This window comes from Hirundo rustica, chromosome 10 (assembly GCF_015227805.2).
Source record: "Hirundo rustica isolate bHirRus1 chromosome 10, bHirRus1.pri.v3, whole genome shotgun sequence".
Classification (NCBI taxonomy): domain Eukaryota; kingdom Metazoa; phylum Chordata; class Aves; order Passeriformes; family Hirundinidae; genus Hirundo; species Hirundo rustica.
In genome coordinates this window covers 10,248,833-10,275,357 of record NC_053459.1, presented here as the reverse complement: position 1 = coordinate 10,275,357, position 26,525 = coordinate 10,248,833, and the positions used below count along the sequence as shown (strand labels likewise).

Genomic DNA, 26,525 nt, shown 5'->3' with positions numbered 1-26,525 from the left:
TAGAATAATAATGTATGAGAAACAACACATACCCTAAGAATAAACAACACCTGCCCAAAATATGGAGGGGAAACCACAAGGGAGTAAAATGCCAAGCCTTTAATATTTGAAAGGATAATGCCAAATAATAATCAGAACATCACTGCACTGGTGTAAGATGCATGTCAGTCACAAGCAGCAAGACAAGATGCAAAGGAGCTCAGCAAGGTGCCCGTTGATTTAAAAGTGACATTGGGAGAGCTGCATACCTGTTCAGCCAAAGCAGGACAGAGAGGACACAGCTGGCTGTCCTGACACACAGCTCCTGCCACTGCTCTCCGGTCAGCAACAGATGCTGAGATCTAAAGGGAACAAAATCACTGCTGAGGGCATGGAGGAAGCTCCAGCTGTGAGGGGCTGCACAATCTGATCCTGCCTTTCTTTCCTGCTGTGGAGCTGCAGTTGCTGCTGCCGTTCTCTGCCATGAGGACTGCATTCCTACCAGCATTTTAACTGATTTTTTACATAAAACTACCTTCATTCTTGGGCAGAGCAGCTGCTCACCTTCTCCTATCCCACAGTTGTATCCTGCTCATCCTCAGGTTTAGGCTTTTATACTGTTTTAATGTGGCACCCAAGAGCTGCCTGCTCAGAACTGCTTTCTCCTGAGATCTCCCCTGGGGCTGATTACCTTTTTCACTTCTGTTTGTAAGAAATTAAAGATGAGTTTTATGGGCAGATAAAAGAGCAGTCCCAAACCAATTGTTCTCTCTAAATGTCTCGTGGGGTGTCTGAATTGGCACCTGGCATAGACTGACTCAGTGATGTGTCAGGAAGAGGATGGGAAAATCAGAACAGCACAGACCTGGGAGATAAAGACTCTGTAATCTCATTTTCTAGACAGCATTTATATCCTGACTTACCAACCAGAACACCACAGAACATGGAGAGTTCTACACAGTTCTGCTGCAAATCCAAACGTCTGCACAGACATTTAGCCTCTGCTGAGGTGTATGGCACCAAACCCAGCCTGCTGGTGACACCTAGGCCAAAGCTGAGGATCTGCTGGATGGGTGCAGAGGTGGAGTGACAGGGATGAAGCAGTTTGTGTCACCTCCATATAGGTAGCAGGACTCTGCTACCATTTTGATAGTCTATTTTCCTGTGTTGTCCTAATCCAGCTACTGACGGATTAAAAACTAAGAAACTGTGTTTAGGAGTGTCCTTTAGGTTCATAGGCTCGGATGCTAGAAAATGACAGATATACAGTACTCTGAGTTTACATAATTTCCCCCTTTTTTCAGGCTTCCTGTTTACTGAATCAGGCAGCAATAGTGCATTGCATAAATGCGGGCATAGGAGGTAAAATGCAGGTTGCAGAAGCCATCTGTATATAGTTCTCATTTTTGAGTCTTGTCTCTTCAGTTTAACTTCCTTTCTTTTAAAAGAGATATTGCAACTTTGGGGAGCGTGGTGTGATGTACATGTATTTGATTTTATGGGGGAAAGAAAGCCCACCTCCTGCAGCACTTCAAGCATTGACCGTAGTCCTTCACAGCACCAAACACAGGGCTGTGGCTCTCACTTTGCTTATCAGGTTAACTATATTCTGAGTCCATCTGTCAGTGAGGAAAATATACTATGTTAACACATCCTTAAATACTTTATAAAAAAGAAATTCTAAATACATAGTTCTTTTAAGAAGTGAGGTGTCTACCTAGTTTCTACACCAACTCAAGAGCAGATTTCAGGACTTCACTGATCTATAGAATTTACCCCATGCAGCTCTTACCAGGCATAGAAATTATCATGCAAAATATGGAAGAGAAAGAAAAAACGAAGTCTCTCTATTTGCTTTTTATATGATCCTGAAAAGTAAAGAGTTCTTCAAGAGCTTAGCAAGTTAGTGAGGATAACCTGCCTGGAACTATTCTAGTAGAAATGCTTGGTGGGTTTGATGAGAGGAAGGTTGGGGGTCAGACCCAAGCCTGTGCTGTTGATGTACGAGAATCTGCATAGTGCAAGAGTTGCTATTTACAGTGTGCCTGTGCATTAAACGGCTTAGGGACATGTAGCATCCTGCTTTGTTCCACATTTCAGTGCAGTGGTAGGTGTTCACCAAAAGAACAGCACTGTTCTCTCTCAAGCAAATGGGATTTCTAAACTTGGAAAAACTACTGAACCAAAAGTAGGTCCTGGCATCTACCCGGGAAGTTGTGGGTGACTATCTCACTGTGTAAAACCCGAATTTGGGTGATGGCTTGTTTCTGATTTGTATTATGCAACACCACTTAAATTTTGTTGTTTTCTCCCTCCAAAATAAGTATTTCCTAAGACAGAAAAAAGGCAATATCTTGAAGTTTCTGTATGGTCTCCAGACAGCAGGTCAGTGTAAGTGGAAAGCAGACACTTTTGAACTGATAAGGTGTTTGTGGGAAGTCAAGGATGTGAAGAATAAAGAAGTGGCTGGGAAAGGACTGACATTTAAAGATACCGTGATGAGGAGAATGCTGGGTTACAGCTAAACTAAGCTGCACCTGATACAAAGAAAAAGAAAAAAAAAAAAGGAATTAAACTGAGGTTAGCAAATCCTGACCTGACCTTGGCTCTTTCTTCATAATTTATGCAGTATTTCCATCCTCAAGATTATTAACTGTTCTCTAGAGTCATTTTGCCTTGTTTCGATGGAAATGTCCCTGATAATTACTAGAAGTTAATCAAGGAATGCAAGCTAAGTAGAGCTTAAAACTTGTATTATGTAAGCGGAAAACAGAGAGAGATTTTTCATAACAGATTATTTTCTGTTTGAGTATCACTGGTGAAGTATCTCCAACAAAAATATCCTCACAGTGAACTCCCTAGAAGGAAGCAGTAGTGCAGAGCAGGCCAGGATGGAACTGTAGAGGTAATTTATGGTTACAGTACATCCCCATCTAGTCCTGCCCACAGCAAAGCGAAAAAGTGAATGAGTTTGTCAGTGTCTTTCACTACTGAGAAACTGATTTTGTTCAAAAATTGCCTATAATTAAAACTGTAAAATCCATAGAACAGAAAATGCTAAAAGACTGAATTGGCAGTGTAATAAATCAATGTCAATGGAATTTGACAAGTGTATTTAAAAACTGGATTCACAACTGCCACAGGTCTTATAATGCAAGTTCATTAAGTTCTGAAAATGAATTTAAAAAAAAAAAAAAAAGAAGAAAGAAAGACCATGTGACTTAAAACACTATATATTCCTGCTTGTACTGAGGTTTCTTCTGTTGAGGCATTAGTGAGTTATGTGCCATGCACACCTGACCCAGAGATGATGATTATTTTGGCTGCTTGGAGAGGGCCTGGCTCTAGGATGGCGCTCGGTGTCACTGGCAGTGCCAGTGTTCATCACAGCAAAGTCACGAGCCATCATCCCATGGAGGCAGCAAAGTGCAAACCAAGGTTTATCAGAGAGTCAGGTGTTTGGCTGGAACGTCCCTGAGGACACAACTGTTCCTGTGCAGCTTTTTCACAACACTCCTCAGTAACAGCCCTACCTTCAACACAGGGTGACCATGCGAGAGAGGTCTTGAAACTGGCCCCACACCTCCCCACACTCCTACCCTGGTGCCAAATTAATGGTCCCCTAAGCAACACATCCATGCACTTACAGACTCGTGTGGGCAAACCCATGTGCAAATCAAGAGTGTGATTTTTTTAATGCTTTTTGGTAGCTACTGACTGTCGATATGTGAAATGCCTACACGTGAAAACCCAGTAGAAAGTAGGAGAAGTGTTTGTCTAATCAACTGTAACATGTTTAGGACATTACATAACCACCACACTATGTTGCTAAAGGTTATTTTTACTATTTTGTAGCTTAGACATTTTTATAACTATTTCTTAAAAGTTCAGCAGATGACAGTGGCATATCCTGATTGTTGTCATTATCAGGCGCAGAAATATTTTTCTAAAATTGTAAAAGGGCTGGAAAATATATTTGTAAGTTCATGTAAATCTGACATTAAACTACTTAAAAGGGCAAAAAGCTTTCTTTTTCACTGGGTGGTTTTTTGGTTTATAATGGAAGCACTGGCTGGATCTTTCCATCTGCTGTGCTGGCTGTTACTGCAGATGGTCATAATCTGTACATATGGCATGTGCATATATAAACTGAAATCAGGGTTGTCTTGGTGTAAAAGCAGGCCCACAACAGGAGCTTAGGTGCCTAACACAACAGTATTGGTGAAGGGGATAATTTAGAGCATTTTCATCTTCTATGGGATATTTACGTGGAATTAGGGAAACGATTTCCTCTTCACCGAAAAGAAGCAGGAAAAAAAAAATCCCTCACTCTTTTATGGTAAATTTTGTATCTGCATTTTGTTTGGAATGAGATGTTGGCTTCAGCTGTGCCTTGAATTTGTGTTAGGTTTGGGATAAGTGAGGACAACTCTCATAAACTTCATAGTCAGCCTAGCTTTGGAGTCCCTACTTCTAACTCAGAGCTGGAGGAGGGATTTTCTCATTAGAAGATGGAGTTCCAGTAAGCATAGAATAAAATAAAAGTCTTCAGTAATTAAATGGTCTTTAGATCTGAAGTTTCTGTTTAAGTCAATCTCACTACCATTCAATAGTTGCTGAAACTCATAATAATCAAAGAAGTGGCAAAACCCCTTGTCATCAAAAGTAGAACTTTCTGGTGCATCAGGTGCTCACCAGGCAGTTAAGATGTTCTGCACCTGTGGTGCCCAGTTGGCAGTGCTGAAAACTTCCTGTTGAATATTGGCTCATGAACTTTCATAAAGTTTCTAATTTCTCATAGACATTCTGGAAAGTTAGGAAAAATACTCTGATATTGATGTGGTGTGCAGAAAAACTCTAAAAGCAATTCCTCAATTGCACTTAAAAAAAAATTTAGCAACAAGTGCCTAAAAGAAGCCATTGGAAAAGCAAGACATGAAGAATTTATCAAATGTATAATCAAATGTATTTTTAACATTTCCTCTACCTTTACTAATATCATCTGTATAACAGTTTATTTGCAACATTTGCTCATTCATCAGACAAGCCAATTGTCAGCACAGATAAAGCCATGACTCTTATTCCTTTTCTTCCTCCTTTCTTAACATCTACTCTGCTGTTCTCTTTACTAACCTTTCTACCTTCCTTGTACTAGGAAAAGGGTTTACAGATTCAGCTACAAGGCTAGAAAATTAAAATATAGTGACTTTAAAAGGGGTGCTGCCACTCTAATGCAACTTCATAAAGTGCTTTTTCTTTTTCTCTCTCATTACAGGTTTGTTTTGTGAATTTAGATGCCAACAGAGATGATTGCAGCGATGAGCGAGTGAAACAGGTAAATGCTTAGGTCTTAAAAACATGCACAATGGATCTATTCAGGCCCACCAGGACTCTCCAGTAAAAATACAGATTAAAATTCTATGAACAAATCAAAGCTAACCCTAGATTTTTGAGCATTGCAGAGAGCAATGCATAAGGAATCTAAAATTGTATCAACACTAGACTATGTTACATAGCTAATTTCTCTTTCCCATCCCAGAAATTTGTAATGTTGCAGTCTGAATTCAGAGCAGTTATATGAGTAGATTTCTCCCTTTTATCAGAGATGTGGACATGGACGTGTCATACATCTATTTTTTTTTTTTTTTTTAATTTGGCATAATACTACATAAAAAGAGTTTCTGGTGTCCTGCTCTGCCACTAGTTTCTGATTTCTTTCTCTGTCCTACAGCCAAAAGGCCTCTGAAAGTCTTCCACTTGTCAAGGTCTCGTTCAGCTGAGCTGTCTTACTCAGTCAAACTCCACATAGGTAGATTATGTGCTCTTGAGGAGGGGGTGTTGATAAAACAGAATTAAAAGTTTGTTTGATCTCTTTAACTGAAAGTTACAAGGGTAGGAAAAAAGACATTTTTAAAAAGCAATAAAAGCCCTTGGTTATTTTACAAGCGCTGAGACAAACTATGATATGATATTTAAAGCACATACCATTACAGAAGAAAAACCCTTAAATCTGCAGAAGTCATATTTTAAAGAAAGGGCCTGGTGTCAGTTTTGTGCTTACGTCTCTCTCCATCAGTTCCTTTTCATCATACTGGCTCGGTGCCCATGTTTCACACACCAATACAGAAGAAATCTGTAGTGAGTGAACACAGGTAGGATCTCCTGACAGTACCCAGGGAGTTCCTTGGTTAAGCCACTACAATTCAGTTGCTGGAAACTCTTTTAGCTTATAGAACAACCAGTGCTGGCACCTTGATGGCTCCTGCAAGTCATTTGTTAGCAGGAACAGTTTTTCTCTGCTGTTTTCTGCATCCTCCATCTGTGAAAATTCAGTTGTCAAAAATAAATACGGCATCTTGCAGTAAAAAGATTTTTCTATTGAATCAGGAGGTTAACTGTGCAGAACAGCTTGAGAGGTTTTACTTTACTGAAACCACAGAAGTGTTGGTTGTTTTCTAAAAGGCGGTGATTTTATTGTTTGTGGTGTTTGTTGAGGAGCAAAAGCTATAAGAGGAAACACCAAAAGTTTCTCCCTCAATCTCAGAACTAGACATCTGTTCTCAGTTTTCAGTGTAGGTAATAAAACTTCCCTACCAGCACAGGTGCTATTGCATTCTTTTCCAAGAGGAAACTCCCTCATCCCCATTCTTGTGTAAAATAAGCAAATTTTGTAAATTAGCAATGAGTGACGTGGAATTTTATACCATACACTGGTGTGGTGAAAGCATTTCTTATCAGAATTTTAAAGATGTTAGCACAGCTGTTGTTCATATGAAACATAGAGCTATTTACTAGCAGGTACTTGATTTACTAATAGGTACTCTTAGGATTTGGTATTACTGATTGAACCTTGGAATGGGTTAAACTGGGGGGTTTTGTGTAAAATAATTATGCTTCCAGACTTCTTTTTTTTTCTGAAGAAAAGGTAAAGAAGTAAAGTAAAAGATATATAAAATTCCATAACTTCCTACCAAAGAAATCTGATAAAATCTGGCAATTTAGGCAGTAGAAAAACAGAGATACTTCAGGAAGTGTTTGTGATAACAGAAAGATTATAATTTGGAAAAAAAAAAAGAATGGGGAAAAAAAAAAAAAGAGAGTACTTTTTTTATGCTGTAGCAAAACATCAAACTGAATTGAAGTACTCAATTCAGTTCTGCCACATAAAAATACTTAGTCTCATCTGAAGATCAGTCCCCTAAAAAGTGAATGTTGATTTCTCAATGCTGATTTAGGTTTTCTAAGCCACAAAGTTTTATTATGTCTAATTCAATCCAAGGAAAAATAACAGTACTGCAAGCTTAATATTTTGAGGAAGAAAAGGAAAAAAAGTGAAGTATTGTTGCCTTGGTTAGTAACTAAAGCAGATGGCTGGGTGCCCAAATCTGCACTCCCTGGAGGGCTTTGCCACATGCTCTGCGCTAACATGTGGGCCATGGTGGTGCAGAAAGTGGAGGTGGCATTTACTCTGCTCCCGCTCTGAGGGGTCAGCCTTGGTTCTCTGTTCACAGAACAGGGACACCAAGATCCTTGGCAGAGAGAATTGCACTCTCAGAGTAGGTATTGTCTTTTTGGCCTGGTCTTTGTTCACAAAGGAGCACAAATGTCCCCTGCACGTGCTGGGGGCAGTACAGATCTCCCGTATGGCATCACTGGTGCTGTGACTATTGCTGCTTTTGCCTCTAACAAATACGTAACATACAGGGAGTGACTGTATCCTTACAAATGGAAGGTCATGAAAGCACTCAGTGTAACAGCAAAGAAAGGCATATTTCATATATTTCCAATATTTGTGCTGTCCCATGTTTAGCATTGCATTGATTTGGTTGGTAATTTCCAGGTAACTTCCACTTGTTTCTTGCTAGTCATAGGCGTGGAGGAAAACAGGAAGATCTGCCCTGTTCTCATCACCATACCTACTGAAGCTTTTGTGTTTCAGACCCATGAGAGAGACACTGTTTTCACAGTTTGAGGAACTCACATGTAATAGGAAGCATTTAGATGCACCAATCCAATCAAGCTGTTTAGCACGTGACAATGTGAGGGATGGCAGATTGTCCTGCTGGACACTTGAGCCAATGTTTATACTGTCATCCTTGTCTGGTGTCTCAAAAGAAATAATTTGCATTTTGATGCTGCCAGTTCTATTCTTGATCTACTTGAAATAATACGTTTCAAGTGAGTTTTATAAAGGGATGACTATAAGTGATATTTCACTTTAATGTTTATAACTGTGCAACTCAGACTTCATTACCTGAGAGCAAAATCTCTGTTTCATACTACAGAAGTTGATCAGCGTCTCACCCAATCTCCCCAAACTCATCAGTTCAATGAACGTCCAACCACCAAAGGAAAATGAAATAGTCCTGCTGAGTGGATTGACATCAGGAAACCTTCAGGCCGATTATGAGGTTCCCCAGGTAGGAGTCAAGCCCATCTTTAAGATCACATGCCTTTGAAGGATGGAGTTTGGAAAATGGGGAAAAGGAACCTGAAAGCAAAGACCTGAGATGAATTTGAGATGAGTGGAAGTTTGCAAACACACAAACAGCCTTTATCAGACAGATTTAAGTGTGTGTTACATGGTGGTGGATGCACACCATGTACACAAAGATAGCTAAGAGAGCCTGCTATTCCCTCTAGATCCTGCAGATGTCTGGGTTGGAGCTGGTAATGCTTTAAGCCACATTAGCACTTGATCTTTCAGGGGAGGCAGGCACTAGTGACAGACATGACTGATTCATAAGCCCATATTTCAGGAACAGCAGAAGGGCAGCAAGAGAGGGAAAGGAAAGAGGTAACACTTCTGAGCATAGAGCTGGGCCAGGGCACAGCTCCTACTGACTCCCTTTTCAGTGGTCTTGCTACTTCCCACTGTCATTCCCAATCCATCTTCACCTCTCAATTTCATTAAAACTGCAGAGTTACCCTGGAGCACAAAACTGTTTCAACAAATTTAAAACATGAACAAGTATTGCCAGGTTTGTCTGCTGCAGATAAGAAAAGCAAGAAACTTTCTTTCACTGAAATTACCTTGTGTACAAAAGCCTTCCTGAAGCAGACCCTGTGACAGCTGTATTGCAAAATCACTGAATTTCATGGTGTACCAGTAAGCTGATCATTAAAGAGAGCAATTACCTGGTGATTGAGCTTTCTTGCCACTAAATGGCTGAATTTAGAAATGTTTAACGACAAGCACAAGGCTGTGGTGGGAGCGATGGAGCTCCAAACCCACATCCCAAGATGTTGCAATACACACAGGGGTGGTCTGAGACCCAAACACGGTAACAGAAATACCCAAATCACACCTCTCTCCACAAGCCTACAGACACTGAGACTGGCAACCCTCTCATAGAGAATGAAAGCAAGAGGGAGACAGGATCTAAATAAATTTCTGTCAAGTAAAGCTTTGCGTTGAGACTGAATGAGATTTGCCAAAGTCATCCTATTTTTTGGCTTTCAGAGAAATTAATTTGTAAGATAGCTGGCAGAGTTTTTGTAAAAGGATTTTTATTGCACTCCCCCCATCAAACCATTTTCCCAAGTATAATTCCACAAACTGTGGATTGAGGAAAAAGCAGAGGAATGTCTGATCTAAGGCTGCATCTGTTTTTTCATAACATTTTTCACAATATGGTGCATGCTCAAGCCTGATTCAATTTCATAACAGCTTTCTAATCTATCTTTTCTGTTTTAACACACTAATTTTATCTGGTTTGCTGTTCAAACAGATTTTTTAGATAGAAAGGAAGAGCAAGCTAATAAACATATTAATCCAGCATCACACTCATCCCACTGTCTTTATTAGTAGATATTTGATTTGCATTCACAGTCAAAGACAAAAGGTCCAGGATGGCGTCACCTTATGTTAGATATTGTGCAAATGCCCAGGGGGTCCAGGGCATCTTTTGCACAGCCTAAAAATTCTGCCTCAATCCAATCCAAAGTTGGTCTCACCCGAGCTGGTGCTTTCCTGGGAGCCCGACTCAAAGCACATCACAAGCTGCAAAAGCTTGGCTTTACTTCAGGGTACGTCCATACAACAAGCATGGTCCCATGCAGAGACATAGACTCTTGTATAAACGTCCAAATGTTTTAATATCGGTAAAATGAGAATAACAAGAGCTCCTTCCTCTCAGTTTCTGTCCAGCTTTCAACTTAATTGTACAGCTTCTCTAGAGAAGGCAGTTTTATAAGTTTTATATAAAGTCTGAGCACATTGTGCACTGGAGCCCCATTTCCAGTGGGAGGTTGTATCGGCCTGAAATAATGGGGCTTTGGGCAAAGAGGGAATGAGAGGAAGAACAATAAAAAAACAAAATAAAACACTATTTAAGAATGGTCTGTTGGAACATCTAAAAGTGAACTGCTCTTCACAATCTTATCAGCCAGTATTTACAGGGCTGTCTTCAAACACGCATTGCAACAGAAATATTCAGTCCCACAAACAGTTCCCTCCAGAGGGGTGATACCAAGTCGTGTGAGGCCATTAATAACAGCATGTCAGATGACTAACATCAAGTAAATCTCTTTCATTAAAACAACAAGTTGATTGAAAACACACAACTTGGCAATTTCAACAAAATTGCCAAGTAACCCCTATGATATAGCTGGGTTCTCTACTAAAACACTTGTATAACAAAAGCTGTCAGTCCAAGAAATCTTATTTTGGCATACGTGTAACTGCACACTGTTACTAACATTGAGATGACAAATCGTATTGCATCTTTGCAACAGAACCTTCCTGAGATATTTATAGAGAGGGAAGCTTAAAATAAGTTTTATTTTTTAATTGAATAACTGAGATTCTTTTCCCCTCTAGTGTCCTTGGCTGGCAGATGTCTGCTTGGTTCAGTGTGCGAGGGGGGACAGGAGGAACAGCGCAAGCTGCATCATTTTTGAAATAAACAAGTTTCTGATTGGACTTGAGCTCGTTCAGGAGAGGCAGCTGCAGATAGAAACCCGTGTCCTAAAGCCAGAGGATGACACGAACTGCTCCGTGTCCTCAATAGAAGAAGATTTCCTCACGGCCTCCGAGCACCTCGAGGACGACAACGAGGCTGATGAATATAAAGCTGGTAAAAGCAGGGGGACTGAGCATAATTCTGCTGTTGTTCATACTGCAAAACAGCTATAGCAATCCTCACAGAAATTGCATTTGATTCATGCATATGTAATTTAGAAAATGGGCAGCCACTCATATTTTTAAATTTTTGTTCAAAGGTACATGGCTGTGCAGTACTTTTACAGAGCTGTAATGGAGTACAAAGCTGTGCAGCTCTTTTCTGTTAAAAGTCACAAGTTACTCTACAAAACCTCATTTTTTTATTTTTCTCAACAGGTCATGAAAAATTAAATGTTTCAGAAGCCTCTTCAGATGTCAAAAAAAATAAAGGAAAGGGATTTGAAAACATTCACTATAGAAAAGCCAAGTTGCCGTTCATTCTTGAAGGAAACTCTATTAATAAAAATAATGCAGCTGCTCAGGTCTCTGAAACTGTGAATGTTGTGGCTGAAGATGGCATCTCACAACCTGAAGATAAGTCAGACCAGGAAACACTGTGGCAGAAGGAATTAGCTGAAAAAGGTACTTCATCATTTAGTCCTACTAATTTGACAAGTGGGGTTGAAAACTCAGTACTCATGTTAGAAGATGTATCTGTAACCAAAATGGCTGAAGAGGAGCTGGAGCCTCAAAGTGACCCCACAAAAAAACCCAGCAGCAAGACAGATGGGGAAGGTTCTGATCCTTCCTCCCAGCATGAGCAGGCAACCACAGGTCAGTACGCCACAAATTTAGCAGAATCTGTTCTGCAGGATGCATTCATTAGACTGTCACAGTCTCGGCCGAGTTTCAGTGAGGAGGCTGCAGTCAGCATCTCTGTAGGAAGCTCCTGTAAGTCAGAAGATGTATCTGCTTCCCGATCATGGAATGAACTTCCAAAGATCGTCATAGTGCAAAGTCCGGACAGTTCTGAGAATGTACCTGACTGGCCAGGGTCTGCCTTCCCCAGCCTGAGCCACTGGGCTGAGGCAGAAAGCTCTGCTGAAGTTTCAGATTACTTTGAGGAAGAACCTTCAAACGGACATGACCAAAGCGCACTGGAAGTGGCTCTGGCTTGTGCAGCCACTGTCATTGGAACCATTTCCAGTCCCCAGGCTGCGGAAAAATTCTGCCGGGACCAGGAAGTCACAGGCTTGAGAAGTGGAGTGGTTGCAAATGAAGAGGTGCACACAGCATCCTCACAGCTCCTTGATGACTGTGCTGGCACGGAATACTCCTTCCCGTCTGCGCTCTGTGGCATGACTCAAGTAGCGAGTGCTGTAGCCATCTGTGGCCTGGGGGAAACAAAGGAGGAGAAGTACCCTGCAACTTCCAGCGGACTTCTGTCTGCTGCTCAGGCCTCTGCAGCCATTACTCTGCATTGCAGCTTAGCTGTAGGAAGCAGCATGGAGAGGCTGAATGAGAGCATTGCAGAGGCGCTTCTCAAAGAGGCGTCCGTAATTCTGACAAAACCCAACGCATACAAAAATGTAGGGCATTTTATGGAATCCATAAATGGGAAAATTATTGAAACAGCAGCAAGACCACGTGTTCCACGTGCTGATGGAGTAATCAGGGACGAACTTGCGCAAAACTTATCCAATATTATTTTACGACATTCTATGGAAGAGGTTAGGAAGAAGAGACAGCTACAAGCCCATTCAGAGGACGGCTCAAGTACACAAGACGTTTTCACAGAGACTGCAAATGAGTTGCTGTTTAATATAATGTATTTCACTTGCAAGAAGATGAACGACATAAGGCAAGTTGAAGAGTGTTCTCCTCTCTTTTCTGAGGGCCCAAAAGCAGAGAAAGTAACAAGAGCAGAAGGATGGCCAACACTGGCAACAGCATGTGAAACTTCACACAGCCCCCTTGATCACTCTGCTGCTAAGTCATTTGGTACATCCTACAGCACCAGTACTAGCAAAGATCTTGAAAAGGTCACAAGCACTTGCAAGAGTAATAATATCAAAGATGTAAATAGCAATGAAGTTTCCACACCGGATTCAGAACCAAGTGGAAATATAGGGCATAACACACTTGGTGCAAAAACATCTCCCAAGAAGAAATACCTGAAAAGAACGGCACGAGACTGTTACAAATCCCCAAATCAGAGTAGTAATCTTCATCAGAAGAAAGACTACATATCATTTTCAGACAGAGAAAATACCTTTGCAAACAGTGAATGCAGGCACGGTGTTCAAGAACAGCTGTCATCCAGTGCCACCATAAATACAGAAAACCAAGCCAAGATTAAGTGTGATTCTGTGTTAAATAATGATGTTCAACTTAGCTTGTCTTTGTTAGGAAACCATGTCTTGCTTCCTTCTCAGCCTGTGCTACAGGTGAAAAATTCAAGGGACAAATATTGTATAACAGACTTTGCAGAAGAATTGGCAGAAACAGTTGTCTCTATGGCAACAGAAATAGCTGCCATTTGTCTAGAAAATTCAAATGGCAAGCAACCCTGGTTCTGTGCATGGAAGAGAGGCAATGAATATCTGGTGACCCAGAGTTTATCATGCAGAACCATGAAAAGGAAGAAGGAAACCCATACCAATGGTTCTGTGGTTCGGAAGCACAGGGCACCTCGGCTTAGTGAGATCAAAAGAAAAACAGATGAGCATCCTGAGCTAAAGGAAAAATTGATGAATCGGGTAGTAGATGAATCTATAAACCTTGAGGACACACCAGATTCAGTCAATCTCTTTGCGAGTGAAGTGGCTGCCAAGATCATGAACCTCACCGAACTCTCCATGGTTGATAGCATCTGGCAAGGTCCAAACCACCCCAGGAACAGACTGCACTGTGAAAGGTGGAGCCGAGCCAAAGCCTCAAGCTGTGAGAGCATACCAGAGGAGGACTCAGATTCCAAAGCCTCTTTCAATACCCTAGGCCTCATGAACAGCTTCGGTCACTCTCTGAGCCAGACAAGCTCTGTCTCAAAGCAGTCTAGTTGTGAAAGCATTACAGATGAATTTTCAAGATTTATGGTGAACCAGATGGAAAACGAAGGAAGAGGTTTTGATTTATTACTGGATTATTACGCGGGAAAAAATGCGAACAGCATCTTAACTTCTGCCTTGCAACAGGTAGCCAAGAAAAATGGCCATCTTAATGTAAGACCAAGTTGCCCATCCAAACAGTCCAGCACAGAAAGTATAACAGAAGAGTTTTATAGGTATATGCTAAGAGAAATTGAAAAGGAAAATAAAGATAATCTATCATCCTCTCGGAATTCAAAGGACTGGTGTGGCAGTTTGCTGGCCCCCTCTCTGCGGTCACCTTTCTGCTTTAGGCAGTCTTCGATGCCTGACAGTAGATCCTCAGGCTCTAGGCTTACCGTGAACGTCCCAATTAAAGCAAATTCCTTAGACGGGTTTGCCCACCATCGCCAAGATTCCTTAAGCGTGCAGCCCGTCAGTACCGTGGCTTCTGCGGGGCTTTGCAAGTCTGACTCGTGCCTGTACCAGAGAGGCAAGACTGACCAGATCACAGACATGCTGATCCACGAGACGTGGGCCAGTTCCATTGAGTCTCTGATGCGCAAGAACAAAATCATAGCAGATGAGCCAGAGGCTACAGAGGCAGAGCAGTTTTACAGTGATTCTCCACCACACGTGGAACAATATGCAAAAAGACTGGCTGCAAATATTGTTGAAAGTGGTAAAAGTTTAATTGTTGTCCAGCAGGATTCCTTTGATTATACAAGCCGAGAACATGTGCTGGAAAGCAAACATCCCCAAAGCACAACCCAGATACAGCCAAAACCCAAAATGGAGGAAGTAAATTTGGATGAGAAAAAAGAGCATGTGAAGAGCCCTGGAAGCCTCCCTGCAGGACAGCTCAGGGAAGTGCCTTTAATTCAGATAGAAACTGAACAACGAGATGAGCCAGATAAAGACTCTGAGTCCTTAACTTCATGTGGCCCATCTGGAAAGGGGCATCAAAGCAAAGAAAAGCCTCCAGAAGCTTTGGATGGGAAACACATGGTTTCCAGTTCCCCAGTAAATAGGTGAGAGACAAAATAGCAAAGCAGCACATTGCTTTGGTCTTTGGTTTATTTTCCCAGTAAAAGTTATTTTGATAAAGGAAGAAGATAAGAGTGGTAGCTTTAAAGAAATAAGCAGGCTAAGTTTTGACAACGGGTTTCTTTTGGCATAAAATCACCCAATCATTCGTCACAGTGGTACTTTCTGGAGAAAACTCATATAGAATATGACATTATGGTTTTAAGGTTTAAATTTAATGCTGCACAGAGAAGTTCTCTTTCTACAGACGTTGAAGTCTCCCATAAGACAGAAAAGATGGAAAAAAGCTTAAACTTTTACTTAGTGCAGGCTGATATCTGAACTAAAAAACAGATAAATAAAAATCAGTGCTAGTGTAGAACAGAAGATAGCAGGATTTGACCTATAGCTCTCTGCTATTCTTCTTGCAGGTAATGTTTTTTGTACCTGGAAATAGGACCAGACTTCTGAGAGCTTGAAGTTTAAGTTTGTGTTTACTGTCTGGAGCTACAACTAATAAAAATTCTTTAGTGAAGGAAATAAAAGAATAAAAGTAGCCCTCACCTCTTAGCTCAAGATTTCTCTGTTAGAATTTAGACAAGGAATAGAAGAGCATTTTATTTTTATGTCGTTTCATGGAATTTACATCACAGCTTACCACCCTCTCCTTACAGCTGTACTCTTTTTGTAAGGAAATCTGCAGCTTGCTTTGTTAAGGTAGTGTGAGCCAGCATGAGAATGGAGTGCAAATGCAGGGGATTGCTGTGGGTGCTCTGAGGTGAAGGGAATGCTCTCTCTCAAGGCATTGCTTCTTTATCACTGTACTTCATTGTATCTGTTACTTTAGTGGTATCTAAACTGCCAGTCTCTTGGAGCACTGCAGCACCCCATTATCTCAGAGTGGCAGAAAGAGTGCAGGTGCTGCTGTTAGAAACCCTTTTGTAGCTCATTTTATCCTAGGCAGTGCTGTGTTTTGGCATTTGACAAAGCTCTGCTTGAAGTGAGAAAGTAGATAGATTGTACGTACTTTCCTGTGTACAGCAGCAATTAGGTGGATAATTACCATGGTGTCACTAGTCTTCCATACTGACTCTCCTGCACCTTCCCCTTCCTTAAAATACAACCTGCTTTTAGTAAGATAAATTTAGAAATCCACTATTTAGAATATTTACTACTTGAAAATTAAGTTATTTTTGCAGTTTATGAGACCTTTCATAACTTTTCCTCTGCCTTTGAAGCACAGTTCCCAACATGGCTATGACATGGTTGAAGCAATAGGATTGGTAGGGCAGAATTAGTTAGTAGAGGCTACACCTGCCTGAGCATCTTGGCTCAGCGATGCTGTGCTGTTCTGGTTCTGCTTGCCTCCATTTCTGTCCACTGGCCTCATTTACAGCATGAAATGCAGAGTTCTTCCAAAGCCACCTCAAATAGAAGCTGCCAAGTGCACTCCAGATGTGCTTCTATCCCTGCTGGGAGGGCAAAGCCCCCAGTGGCTCTTTACACAGATCTGAACCATTTGTGGTATGGCTGTCGTGGACTAAGTCTAGGCTGAAGAGAAAACCTAAAAATATATATAATGTAGCTATAAAAGCATCAGTTGAAATTGCTTTGATCCACTCCTACTGCATGAAATTACTTCCTAGTTCAGATACAGGCACATAGGACTCCAGGCAAAATAACAAGCAGGCATCGAGTCAATTAGGGGGGGAAAAAAAAAAAGCCATGCAGGCCTTTAGCAATGAAAAAAAGCTGTTTCTTGTATGTAGGCAGTGCAACAGAGCCAGTCCTGTCACAGTTACACAGAAACTGTTCCAAGTGACTGTTCACAAGTGAGGAACTGTCAGTTCAAAGCATCGCTGGTGTGAGATGTAATTGCATAATGAATCAAACAAAACCCCAAATGCCAGGAAACAGCACCCACACAAATCTCTTGTGTTTTGGACCAGGTATCAGGAGCTGCCTGTCCTGTACCAAGAACCTGAAGAACACCCCTGCCCTGTGGCTGCTCAGTGCCCACGTGTCAGAGAGTGCAGGGGCACAGTCCTGCTGGGCTCAGGGGTGACAGGCACGGGGGTTTGGCAGAGCTGGCTGCCAGGGGGAGCAGAGCCCCAGGCAAGAAATCCCATTCTCCCTGCACAGGCTGCATCTGTCATCCAGCATTAATGCAGCAACTTCTGAGAGTGAGAGCTTGGCAAAAAGAGATACCCACAATGATATTGTCCCAAAATATGCCTAATCGAGGTAATTACTCAGGAGCAATAGAATTTCGGGCGTGATTCCTGCTTTAACTGAAGGCAGATGCCTTAACTGTAATTACAGATAAAGATCTGAAGGCAAGAACTTCTCTAGAGAGATCCTGAGGAGGGTTGTCAGAACATAACATTGCTTTAATCCCTAAATTGCAAATGCAGACTATCTAGTGAATATAACAAAACTTCAGTTTTTCATTACTTGTTATTCTGGTGCTATGGTGATATAACTATTGGAGAGATTGATATTATTTTTCTTTCTATTGAAAGCCCAGTTTAGCTCTAAAAACTTAGCAAAAAGCTAATAGCTCCTTTTTTGTTGTATCTGTGTGTGTTTGTTGGGAGCATGTGTGCATATATATGGTATACACATATGGGTGAAATATGTCAAGTGTGCAGAATTAGAAAGCATTTTTCCCTTAACTTTGTACTTTCTAAACTCAGTCTGGGCTCCATCTTCAGTCTGGTTTTTGGCTGTTGCAATATTTTGTCCTTCCCCAGCCTAAGCAGTGAAGATCCTAAGGACACGGCAGACTCAGAGTCATTAGTGATTCACAACCCACAATACTTTCCTACTTTGACTTAATTTGGATCTACAATTTTAACAAAGTAGAAAACCTTGTCAAGAAACTTATTCACCCATTAGCAGGACAGGGATTTTGCAGCAGTATATATTTTCCAATATGTATTTCCAAAAAGTACTGTCATTCTGCAGTAACATATACCACGTATTTCAACCACTGATTGACTGAAGTGCATTCAGCAATAAACCTTTACAGTGATCAGGTTTTTTCTACATGCTAAATTTTTTTGTACAAGCTAAAACTTTTCTATACATACTTCAATCTAGGAATTGTCTTTATTTATAGCAGTCATAAGAAAGTCCTTTTTTAAGAGCCTCTCAGGCCATAAGAGGCTGACTGAGCTCTATGTATAAAGTATGAGCTTGTCCAATCTTTTGCATGTCTATAACTGCAGCTTTGTTGACTTTAATGAGCAGCAATGCCTGAAGATTGGTGGCACCAGTTTGTTTGCATATATTACAATATCAATTTGCCTTCCCTATCACCCTGCCAGCAACAGTCCTCAGAGCAGATCGGATGCTGAAATCATAGGAGAGACGAAAACAGCTGAAGAATGTCCAGCCCATCTCAGCAGCAGTGAAGAAAGCACTGGCAGCTGGTCCCAGCTTGCCAATGATGAGGACAATCCTGATGACACAAGCAGCTACCTGCAGCTCAGCGAGCGCTCCCTGAGGTACCCACGTTGTGTCTTCTCACTGCACAGTGTTGTCCGCCCACTGAGCCCACCTTGCACCAGCAGTGAGAGGCAACAGCTTGAGATTTACTCAGAATATTGTAAAAAAAGTCTAATGACACCCTTTATTTCTTTTTTTTTTAATAAGGGAAAAAATTATCCCTGTTCTGATTCTCAGCCAGGGCTTTTTACTATTGGTGCGTAGCTTGATTCAGACAAAGGAAAAAACCTCCTGGCACCACTGAAGTGTCTCAGTCTTACAGCAAAATGGCCATTGGACAAGTTAATTGCTACAATCTCTCTTTTATTTGCTGTTGTTTGCATAATGTTTATTTTGGCACCTCCTTAGCAAAGATTGACAAGACTGCCATTCCCACCACAAATCCATGCACTGAGAACAAAGATTGAGCCCTGACCTGCTTAGCCTGCCATAGGGGTGCAAATTAATGGAGGATGATCAGTATTTCCCTGAGTAGACATAAATTCAAGAGCTTCTACTGCTATGTGCTGATTTTGTTCTAATTCAAGTCAGGAAGAATGAAAATGTTATTTAGTCCTTGGAGTTCATTTAGAGCAATGGTAGTTTGACTTCAGCCTTTTCACAGCATCAAATTGAGCAAGTTTCTTCCTTCATATGCTCTTAGACTATGTTTTAAAATACTATCAAGTAATTACATCTTTCTCTTGAGTATTAAAATGACAAGGAGGGAAGACATTATGGTAATGAAGCAGGGAAAAGAAAGTCTCTGTCAGAGAGCACTGTTGGCTAGCTGAAATTACTGAACAAAACATGGCTGTCAGTGCAGCTGAACATTCATCCTGTTATTACAGTATCAACCTTCAACAAAGTCCTTGGTCTGAGAGAGCTGAAGTATTGCACCTTTCAGCTCTGCACTGGAACAGGAATTGCTACAGCAAGTCTGAATGTATGGCATGCTGACAATGTCTCAGAACAACTTGATGGGGAAAGTAACTGTCTAATTCGTTCCTTCTAATGTAGGGGAAAATACTATTAGTTGGTTTTTCAGTAAAAATTAAGTGGTTCACCGTGACTTGTCACACAGAATTTGTTCAAGGTAATTGACTTGCAGCCAGCAAATTCACAACCTGTCCATGAGACTATTACAACATCTGCACAAACATTCACTGTCACATTTATAATGATGTTATAAAGTGAACTGGTAATATTTTTTTTCCAAATATCCTCAAGTGTGCTACTTCATCCTTGTGAAGAAGCCAAAGAGAATACTTTTGTGTATTTGTGGTCCCAATGAGCATTGGCTTTGATTAAAATCTCAGTCTTTCAGAGTAGTCAGAAACACGAGGGGCCATCTCTGTACCTGTGGGTTCCATCAGTTCCCAAATAGTAATTGGGGTTCGATGTAATACACTGAAACTGCTGCTGGTTACCAGTGTGGACTCACCCTGCAGGTAAGTGTATGATGGGCAGCCAGTGCCTTGCTTGAACTCTGTGTTCAGAGGGAGCTGGATCTTTGCAGGTTTCTTGCAGGACATCTCTGTACCTGCTAATCCTTCTTTTCAAGGACTCAGGAAGACTCAGTTTTTGTTTGAGCCCAAGTGTTCATTGCATAAGCCATTTACAAGAAGAATCCACTTTTTTCCCTCCAGTTTATAGCATCACTTGATGCACTTGATACATGCTCAATCTAGATCTATTTTAATAAAAGCCTCATTACTTTGAGCAGACTAGTGTGCTTCATTCAGGGAACCACTTGCTGAGCAAAATTGATTTTATGGAAGAGGGCTCCTCCCCGCTTTGCTTTGTAAAGAAATAAATTTTTAGAAGATGTATGGAGACATGTTCAGCACAGCTTGGCACTAATACTTAAACTTTTGCTTCGTCAGCAATGGCAACAGCAGTACAACTAGCAGTCTTGGCATTATGGACCTGGAAATTTATCAGGAGAACGTGCCATCTCCTCCTATGATTAAGTAAGTAGTCACTGAAGTGAGACTTGATGTTTAGTCCAATTTTAACTGCAAATCATTTACGCCACCAAAACCGTGCCAAGCCCTGCTTTGCACCTGCTGCTGTGCCTGCCCATGGTTTCAGAAAAAAGCACATGCAGGTGTCTGTGCAGAGTGAGGGCACCAGACAGTGAAAAATTACCAGAAAACCCAGTCAGGGGGATCTCTTGAGAACACAGATCCATCAACCACCCTGTCTAAAAGACAGTTCTCTGTGGTATCAGTTTTCTGTCATTGAACCTTCTCCTCCGAATAACTTCAGATATTATCAAAGCTATACTGTAATACCAAGAAAGGTAAAGCAAATAAAGTTCAATTAAAAGCCAATTAAAAAAAAAATCCCAATAGCATTCTTTCCAGTAATAATAACAATAATATTTTGTCCCACAGTACAACTTACCTGTTGTTTCTGGGAATGTTTCTACTGAACATGCAATTCAATTATCAAGAGATGTGCGAGTACATCCTGCCTAAAGATCCTGGTACAAGCTGCCAGCTGGTGAATGTCATTATGCAGCCAGGGCACAGCCACTGCACAAACATACAGACTTGTACATCACATACTGAACACGGGAACTTCCTGAAGTCAGTGACGTCAGAAAATTGTCACAGCAAAATACAGACATTGGAAATTCAGCATTTCCACCCAGGTTATGAGACCTGCTGTGTCTTACCATAATGTCATTTGCTTGTCATTATGTGACCTGTAAAGATACGCAGATCCTGGTGAAACGTAACACAGGACATAACTAATACAGGTACTTCATCCTGCTACAGAAAAATGTTGCAATTCAGTTTTTCCTGGTTCACAGATAAATAATGAAATGTATTCAGCATTTTATTGTTTCATCCAGTGTAACCTTTTTCTTGCAGTTTTCTAGGTCTTGCATTGAGGGAGAAGTTTATTCATCATGAAGCAGTATTCTAGACTGTTCCTAAGTATGACTAATAAGCTTTGTTGTTTTTTGTTTCTAAGTGAATTAGTAGAAGAAAAGGTTTTCCTTAAAGAACAGACAGAAAACACTGAGGGTAAGTTGAATCATATCAATTAAAACACACAGTTTGAAGATAACACTAGTAATTGCACAGTAACTGGTGGGATTATTTTCCAGAAAGTACTTCTGAGCTTTCAGTGGGAACAGCCAACTGTCAAAAGGACCTGCTGGTGATAAACTTTGACCTGGAACCAGAGTGCCCTGATGTGGAGCTGCGAGCCACCCTGCAGTGGATAGCTGCTTCTGAACTTGGAATTCCAACTATTTACTTTAAGAAATCTCAGGAGAACAGAATTGAAAAGGTAGAGTTTACAGAACTGGGCATACTATTAATGTCTATGTAACTGAAGCAGTTGTGATTTATTGAAGTTATTGAGCTTAAAAGAAGATGCAAAAACATCTTCATTACAGCAAGATGGCAACACTACTGTTTATGAGAGAAAGGAATGAGAGGGCAGGTGTGTCAGAACTTAAGATATGTGAAATATGTAGTAGATTATCTGTGGCATAAGAAAACATCACCATGAGACCTTCTCCAAAGTGTCTGTAGCATGCTTTGACGAATCTGTTCACTTTTCATATCAATGATACATTAAATACTAATGTCCAGGGCAGAATTAACAGAGTCCTTTATGTGGCTGCATTTGAAAAGCTGCACATGGTTTACATGGAGTTTAAGTAAAAAGGTTTAAAAAATAACAATAAGAAAACATTTTTGTGTAGACATCACATGTTCAATGTTCTGCTACTTGGTCACTATAATGTGAGACACCGTTTGGACTTAAGATTTTCAGTCCTTATGCTGGTTCTGCCTTGCCTGTAACACTAATTACAGCAGCCTCAGGTCAGTCTGAACTTGTGCCTGGCTGTTCATAAATTTCTCCAGCTGGGGATACAGCTTTCGAGAGCAGAAGTCTCTTTCCAGAGAGAGTGGACAGACACAGATCACTGAGAAACCTCCTGAGGTGTTAGTCCAAGTCAGAGCCAGGAGCAACACTGAAATCTAAAACAGCCACAAGAAGTGCAAACTCTTTCTATTCCTGAATGATCAGCTGGTGCTCCTTTGTAGACCCCACCAAATACCAACCACAGCATTTCAGGAAAGACCAAAAGAGACCCGTTTCCAAGATCAGCCAGGGAGCTTAAGCTTTAAGACTTAAAAACATGTTAGTATTTAAGTCAATTAATGAAAAAAGTAATACAAATCAGTATTTTGGTCTCTTATGGGAAGATCATTTTGAGTAGCAGAGATATTGTTTGATTTTCTTGAGTACATGCATTTGGGAATCATAAACATAATTTAAAATGCATTCAACAGCAACAGTCCAAATTGCATCTAATTAAAGAAACAGCTGTCAGCTTTACCCATGTGCTTTGGCAAACAGTTAATTCAATTGCAAAAATACACTAGAGAATAACGAAGCACATCCTGCCTACAACAGTGTTCTTGGAAATCACGTGCCTATTAAATAACATTAAAATACATATTAAAAGTTTAGGCTTAAATATGTAAATAGCAAACAGCTACACTAACTAGAGATACAATCTTTTCCTTTGTGCTTAAAACTGGAAACAGGAGAAAACTGATTATTGTGAAATTCAAAGAAGTGAAAAGCTTTGATTTTAATTTATGTGCTTCCGAAGAAAAAGGGACCAGATGGAGGACCCTGTGAAGCCCATTATTAAGTACCAAGTGGACACAACTCAGGATTTTTTACAGCTGCTTAAGAACATATATTTTACTTCTGGTTTCTCTGGAGATTAAAAAAAAAAAAAGTCAAAGACAGATACTGTCTATGTTTAAAACACAATTGTGATAAATATCTTCATGTGACAAAATTTTACACAGAATTCCCTCTTACCAGTACTATTTGAATATTTCAAATACTATGGGATATATATATGGAAATACAGAAAATTAAACATAAAGTAAAATATAGCTAGTGGTAATGCAAAAATATTTTTTTAAGATGGATAACCACACTTCCATTATTTTGACAATGAGTTGTTGATGACATGGCAAATAGTGATCCTTTATCCAACTGACTTTGTTTTTACTTTCATTGCAATAAATAAGAAATAATTGACAGAAGCAGTTAATTTAGTAAATGTCATGAGAGCCCATCAGTCTCTGGGGAGCTAGGGAACTTGAAAAATGAAGTTTTTATAAATAGCAAGGACGTTGATGCTGCTGTGCATTGAATGGTGTCCACTCGCTCATACAGCCGTGCATTTACAAAGAGTTGGGCTGACGAGGGTTTATGTGTATGCATTCCACACAACCTTAGAAAACGTTCACCAAATCCCAAGTGTATTTCATTGTGGCTATTTTTATTTAGTTTCTAGATGTTGTGCAGTTGGTTCAGCGGAAGTCCTGGAAAGTGGGGGATATCTTCCAAGCCGTGGTGCAGTACTGCAAGCTCAGCGAGGAGGGCAGAGAGATCACACCCAGCCTGTTTGATTGGCTGCTTGAGTTGGGTTAACAAAGCTGGCTGGTTCAGCTTTTCTGCTTTATTCCAGTTGAAATAAGCAGTGGTTTGTGTAACGCTCTGATTTCTGAACATCACTGAATAAAATGTGCAAAGATATACAAACTCTACAAGAACAGCTCAAGTCCGTGCCACAGCTGACCCAGGAGCAAAGTGAACCCGAATTTATTGTGTCTTTCTGTGTCATGAGGGACTCTTGATGTGTTGTGCTATAAGGATGCACTGTACTATGAGGGGATGGATTTTTAGCCTTCAGAATTAATGAACTACACAGTAAAGGCTTAATTATCTAATAAAATAAATTTTCATCAATTTGATTAAGTCAGTCAGGTAAAATGGGATACTACCCTAACGTTCAGTTTTAAAACAACACTGATATTTGTACAGTTTAACTGTCAGAAGCAGAGTGTGTTTCAGAATGCCTGGAGACACCCTTGTCCCCAGATAAGTAATATTTATGGGTTTTTGAAATGCTCATTTTCTCCTAAGGGGTAAAAGCTTTTGAACACTTAACTCCTTTGCAGTTACACAACACAACAAAAAGCTGCTGAAAACACATTTTAGTTTCTTCCCATGTCTTTATTTCTCTTCCTGCAACCTTCCCAAAGAAATAAAATCCAGTCTCTCTGTTACTATCCTTAAAAGCCTGATTGCTTTTCCCTGGGAAGCAGGGCAGTTCAGTATAGCTCCACCTGGTAGATTCCTGCACACAGCTCTGGGAGCCAGGGCAGTCTCAAGCCCTGTCCTGCCCCAGCCCTGTGACCTTGGGCGAGTCATTTCACCTCTGTGCCTCAGTGTCCCTGCCTGGCAAAAGGGAATCGTGATAGTACAATTGTTACCGAAAGTGCTTCTGTTGAAAGCACTATGTAACAATCTACATATCAGTTAAAAGCAGTGAAAAATATATTATTTTCATTTTAGTGTAACCGAATAAGTTGTTAATGAGGTGAAGAAATGCACATCTGAAAAGAGCACCATCTTGTCCTAAAAATCTCTATGTTAATTTTTGTAACTTACAAGAAAGCAAAATGTTTGTTAAAATTTCAGCAGACATATGTGTTCATTTTGAAGATAACTGGAATACATGTGAGAGTTCACATTCCTATAACATTTCTATAATTGTTTGATAAGATATACTCTGCTATTGTCCTGTTGAGATGATCTGTTGCTATCATGCACTTAGTAATACATTCTCTCAACTCTGCCAAAGAGACTGCGTGTGAATTTAAAGGTAAAACCAACTTATGACATTATGCATCTCTTCTGCAATTTGTTTTTTTGAAAATACTTACTTTTCATCTCTCCTACCCAAATAGAGGAATAGAATACCTGCCTGCTTTTCCCAAAAAAGAAAGATATTTAAGAGAAGTTTTATTTTCCATATAACAGTATATGCTTCTGTAATATTTCTTGAAAAAAATTATCCTTTTGCACTAAATATTTTTTAAAATTTTGAAGTAGTTTTAAATAATTTATGAAAAAGAGCCATATTCTCAGTTTTATCTTTAAAACCATTATAATACTTGCATGATTGCATCACTTATTTGTTACAAAAAACAAATCGTTAGTGAATCAAAATCTAATGTGGAACATTAAATAACATGAGTAATTCTCAATCTACTCTGCAGTAAAACAGAACAGGAGAGGTTGCTTTACAGTCAAAATAAAGGTCAATTTATTGCAAACACTGAACATAACTGGAGTCACTGGGCCAGCCCCTATGAACTCCTGAGCATCTCTAACTCCCACTAACATGAGTGGCAACTCTGAATGCTCAGCTTTTCTGAGGCTGAGAGCTATTGAAAAGCACCAATAATTATAGACTTAAAGTGCTTTGTTTGAGTTAATATATGGGAAAGTGTATTTATTTTTAAATCAAATACAGTTAGTTGTCAGTAAACAATTTTTTGTTGTGATAGAATAAATGTCTACAAAGCACAAATATCATGACAGAGTTGTAACAGTGTGATGCAGTTTCTCTGTACAGTAGTTCTTAATGTTGCAATTTATTCAGAAATAAATTTATGTTATAATGTGTGTCTATGGATTTTTTGACCTATTAAATATTTGCCTGCCATCCCTGGAGCTTCTCAAACTCTGCTTCTCAATGACAAATCTGATCTGACCAAAACAAGCCAGAGCAAGGTCCAGGTCTTACCTCAGTGCCAAAGCTACTCACATTCCACAATTCATTCAAGAGAGAAAAGGCTAAACATAGCATTCTTAGTATGATAATAAAATAAAGAGAGATTATCCCCTGATTGCCCAGAATATCTCCCAATGTACAAATCTCTATTAGTGCTCACTGTGGCTGTTCTCAGTTCCTGCAAAAGTGAGCAGGAGGGTGAGGAGACAGAAGTTCAGGAGTTTCCTCTCTTTGTGCAAGTTCACAGGGGGATTTACTGCAATATTGCCTAGATACCTCAGGTATTTCTACTGCTACGCAGAAAAGGAAACCATCACTTCCCTGACTAAAATAGAAAAGCACTTATTTTTAGAAGAAATCA

General features: G+C 40.2%; 1 protein-coding gene across 3 annotated transcripts in view; it reads left to right on the top strand.

The window, feature by feature from the left end:
• SPHKAP (SPHK1 interactor, AKAP domain containing) overlaps positions 1 to 26,055 on the top strand; it is a 65,756-nt gene extending 39,701 nt beyond the window's left edge. For 2 of the 3 annotated variants that reach the window (XM_040074369.1, XM_040074370.2), the window contains 9 exons: positions 5,255 to 5,314; positions 8,265 to 8,399; positions 10,802 to 11,057; positions 11,321 to 15,041; positions 18,366 to 18,545; positions 20,412 to 20,498; positions 21,511 to 21,563; positions 21,647 to 21,831; positions 23,869 to 26,055. In XM_040074369.1, the coding sequence (XP_039930303.1) occupies positions 5,255 to 5,314; positions 8,265 to 8,399; positions 10,802 to 11,057; positions 11,321 to 15,041; positions 18,366 to 18,545; positions 20,412 to 20,498; positions 21,511 to 21,563; positions 21,647 to 21,831; positions 23,869 to 24,012 (4,821 nt within the window). In that variant the 3' untranslated portion in view covers positions 24,013 to 26,055. The remainder of the gene's footprint in view (positions 1 to 5,254; positions 5,315 to 8,264; positions 8,400 to 10,801; positions 11,058 to 11,320; positions 15,042 to 18,365; positions 18,546 to 20,411; positions 20,499 to 21,510; positions 21,564 to 21,646; positions 21,832 to 23,868) is intronic. The other variant, XM_040074371.1, reaches the window with a different exon arrangement.
• Positions 26,056 to 26,525: the final 470 nt, after the last annotated feature.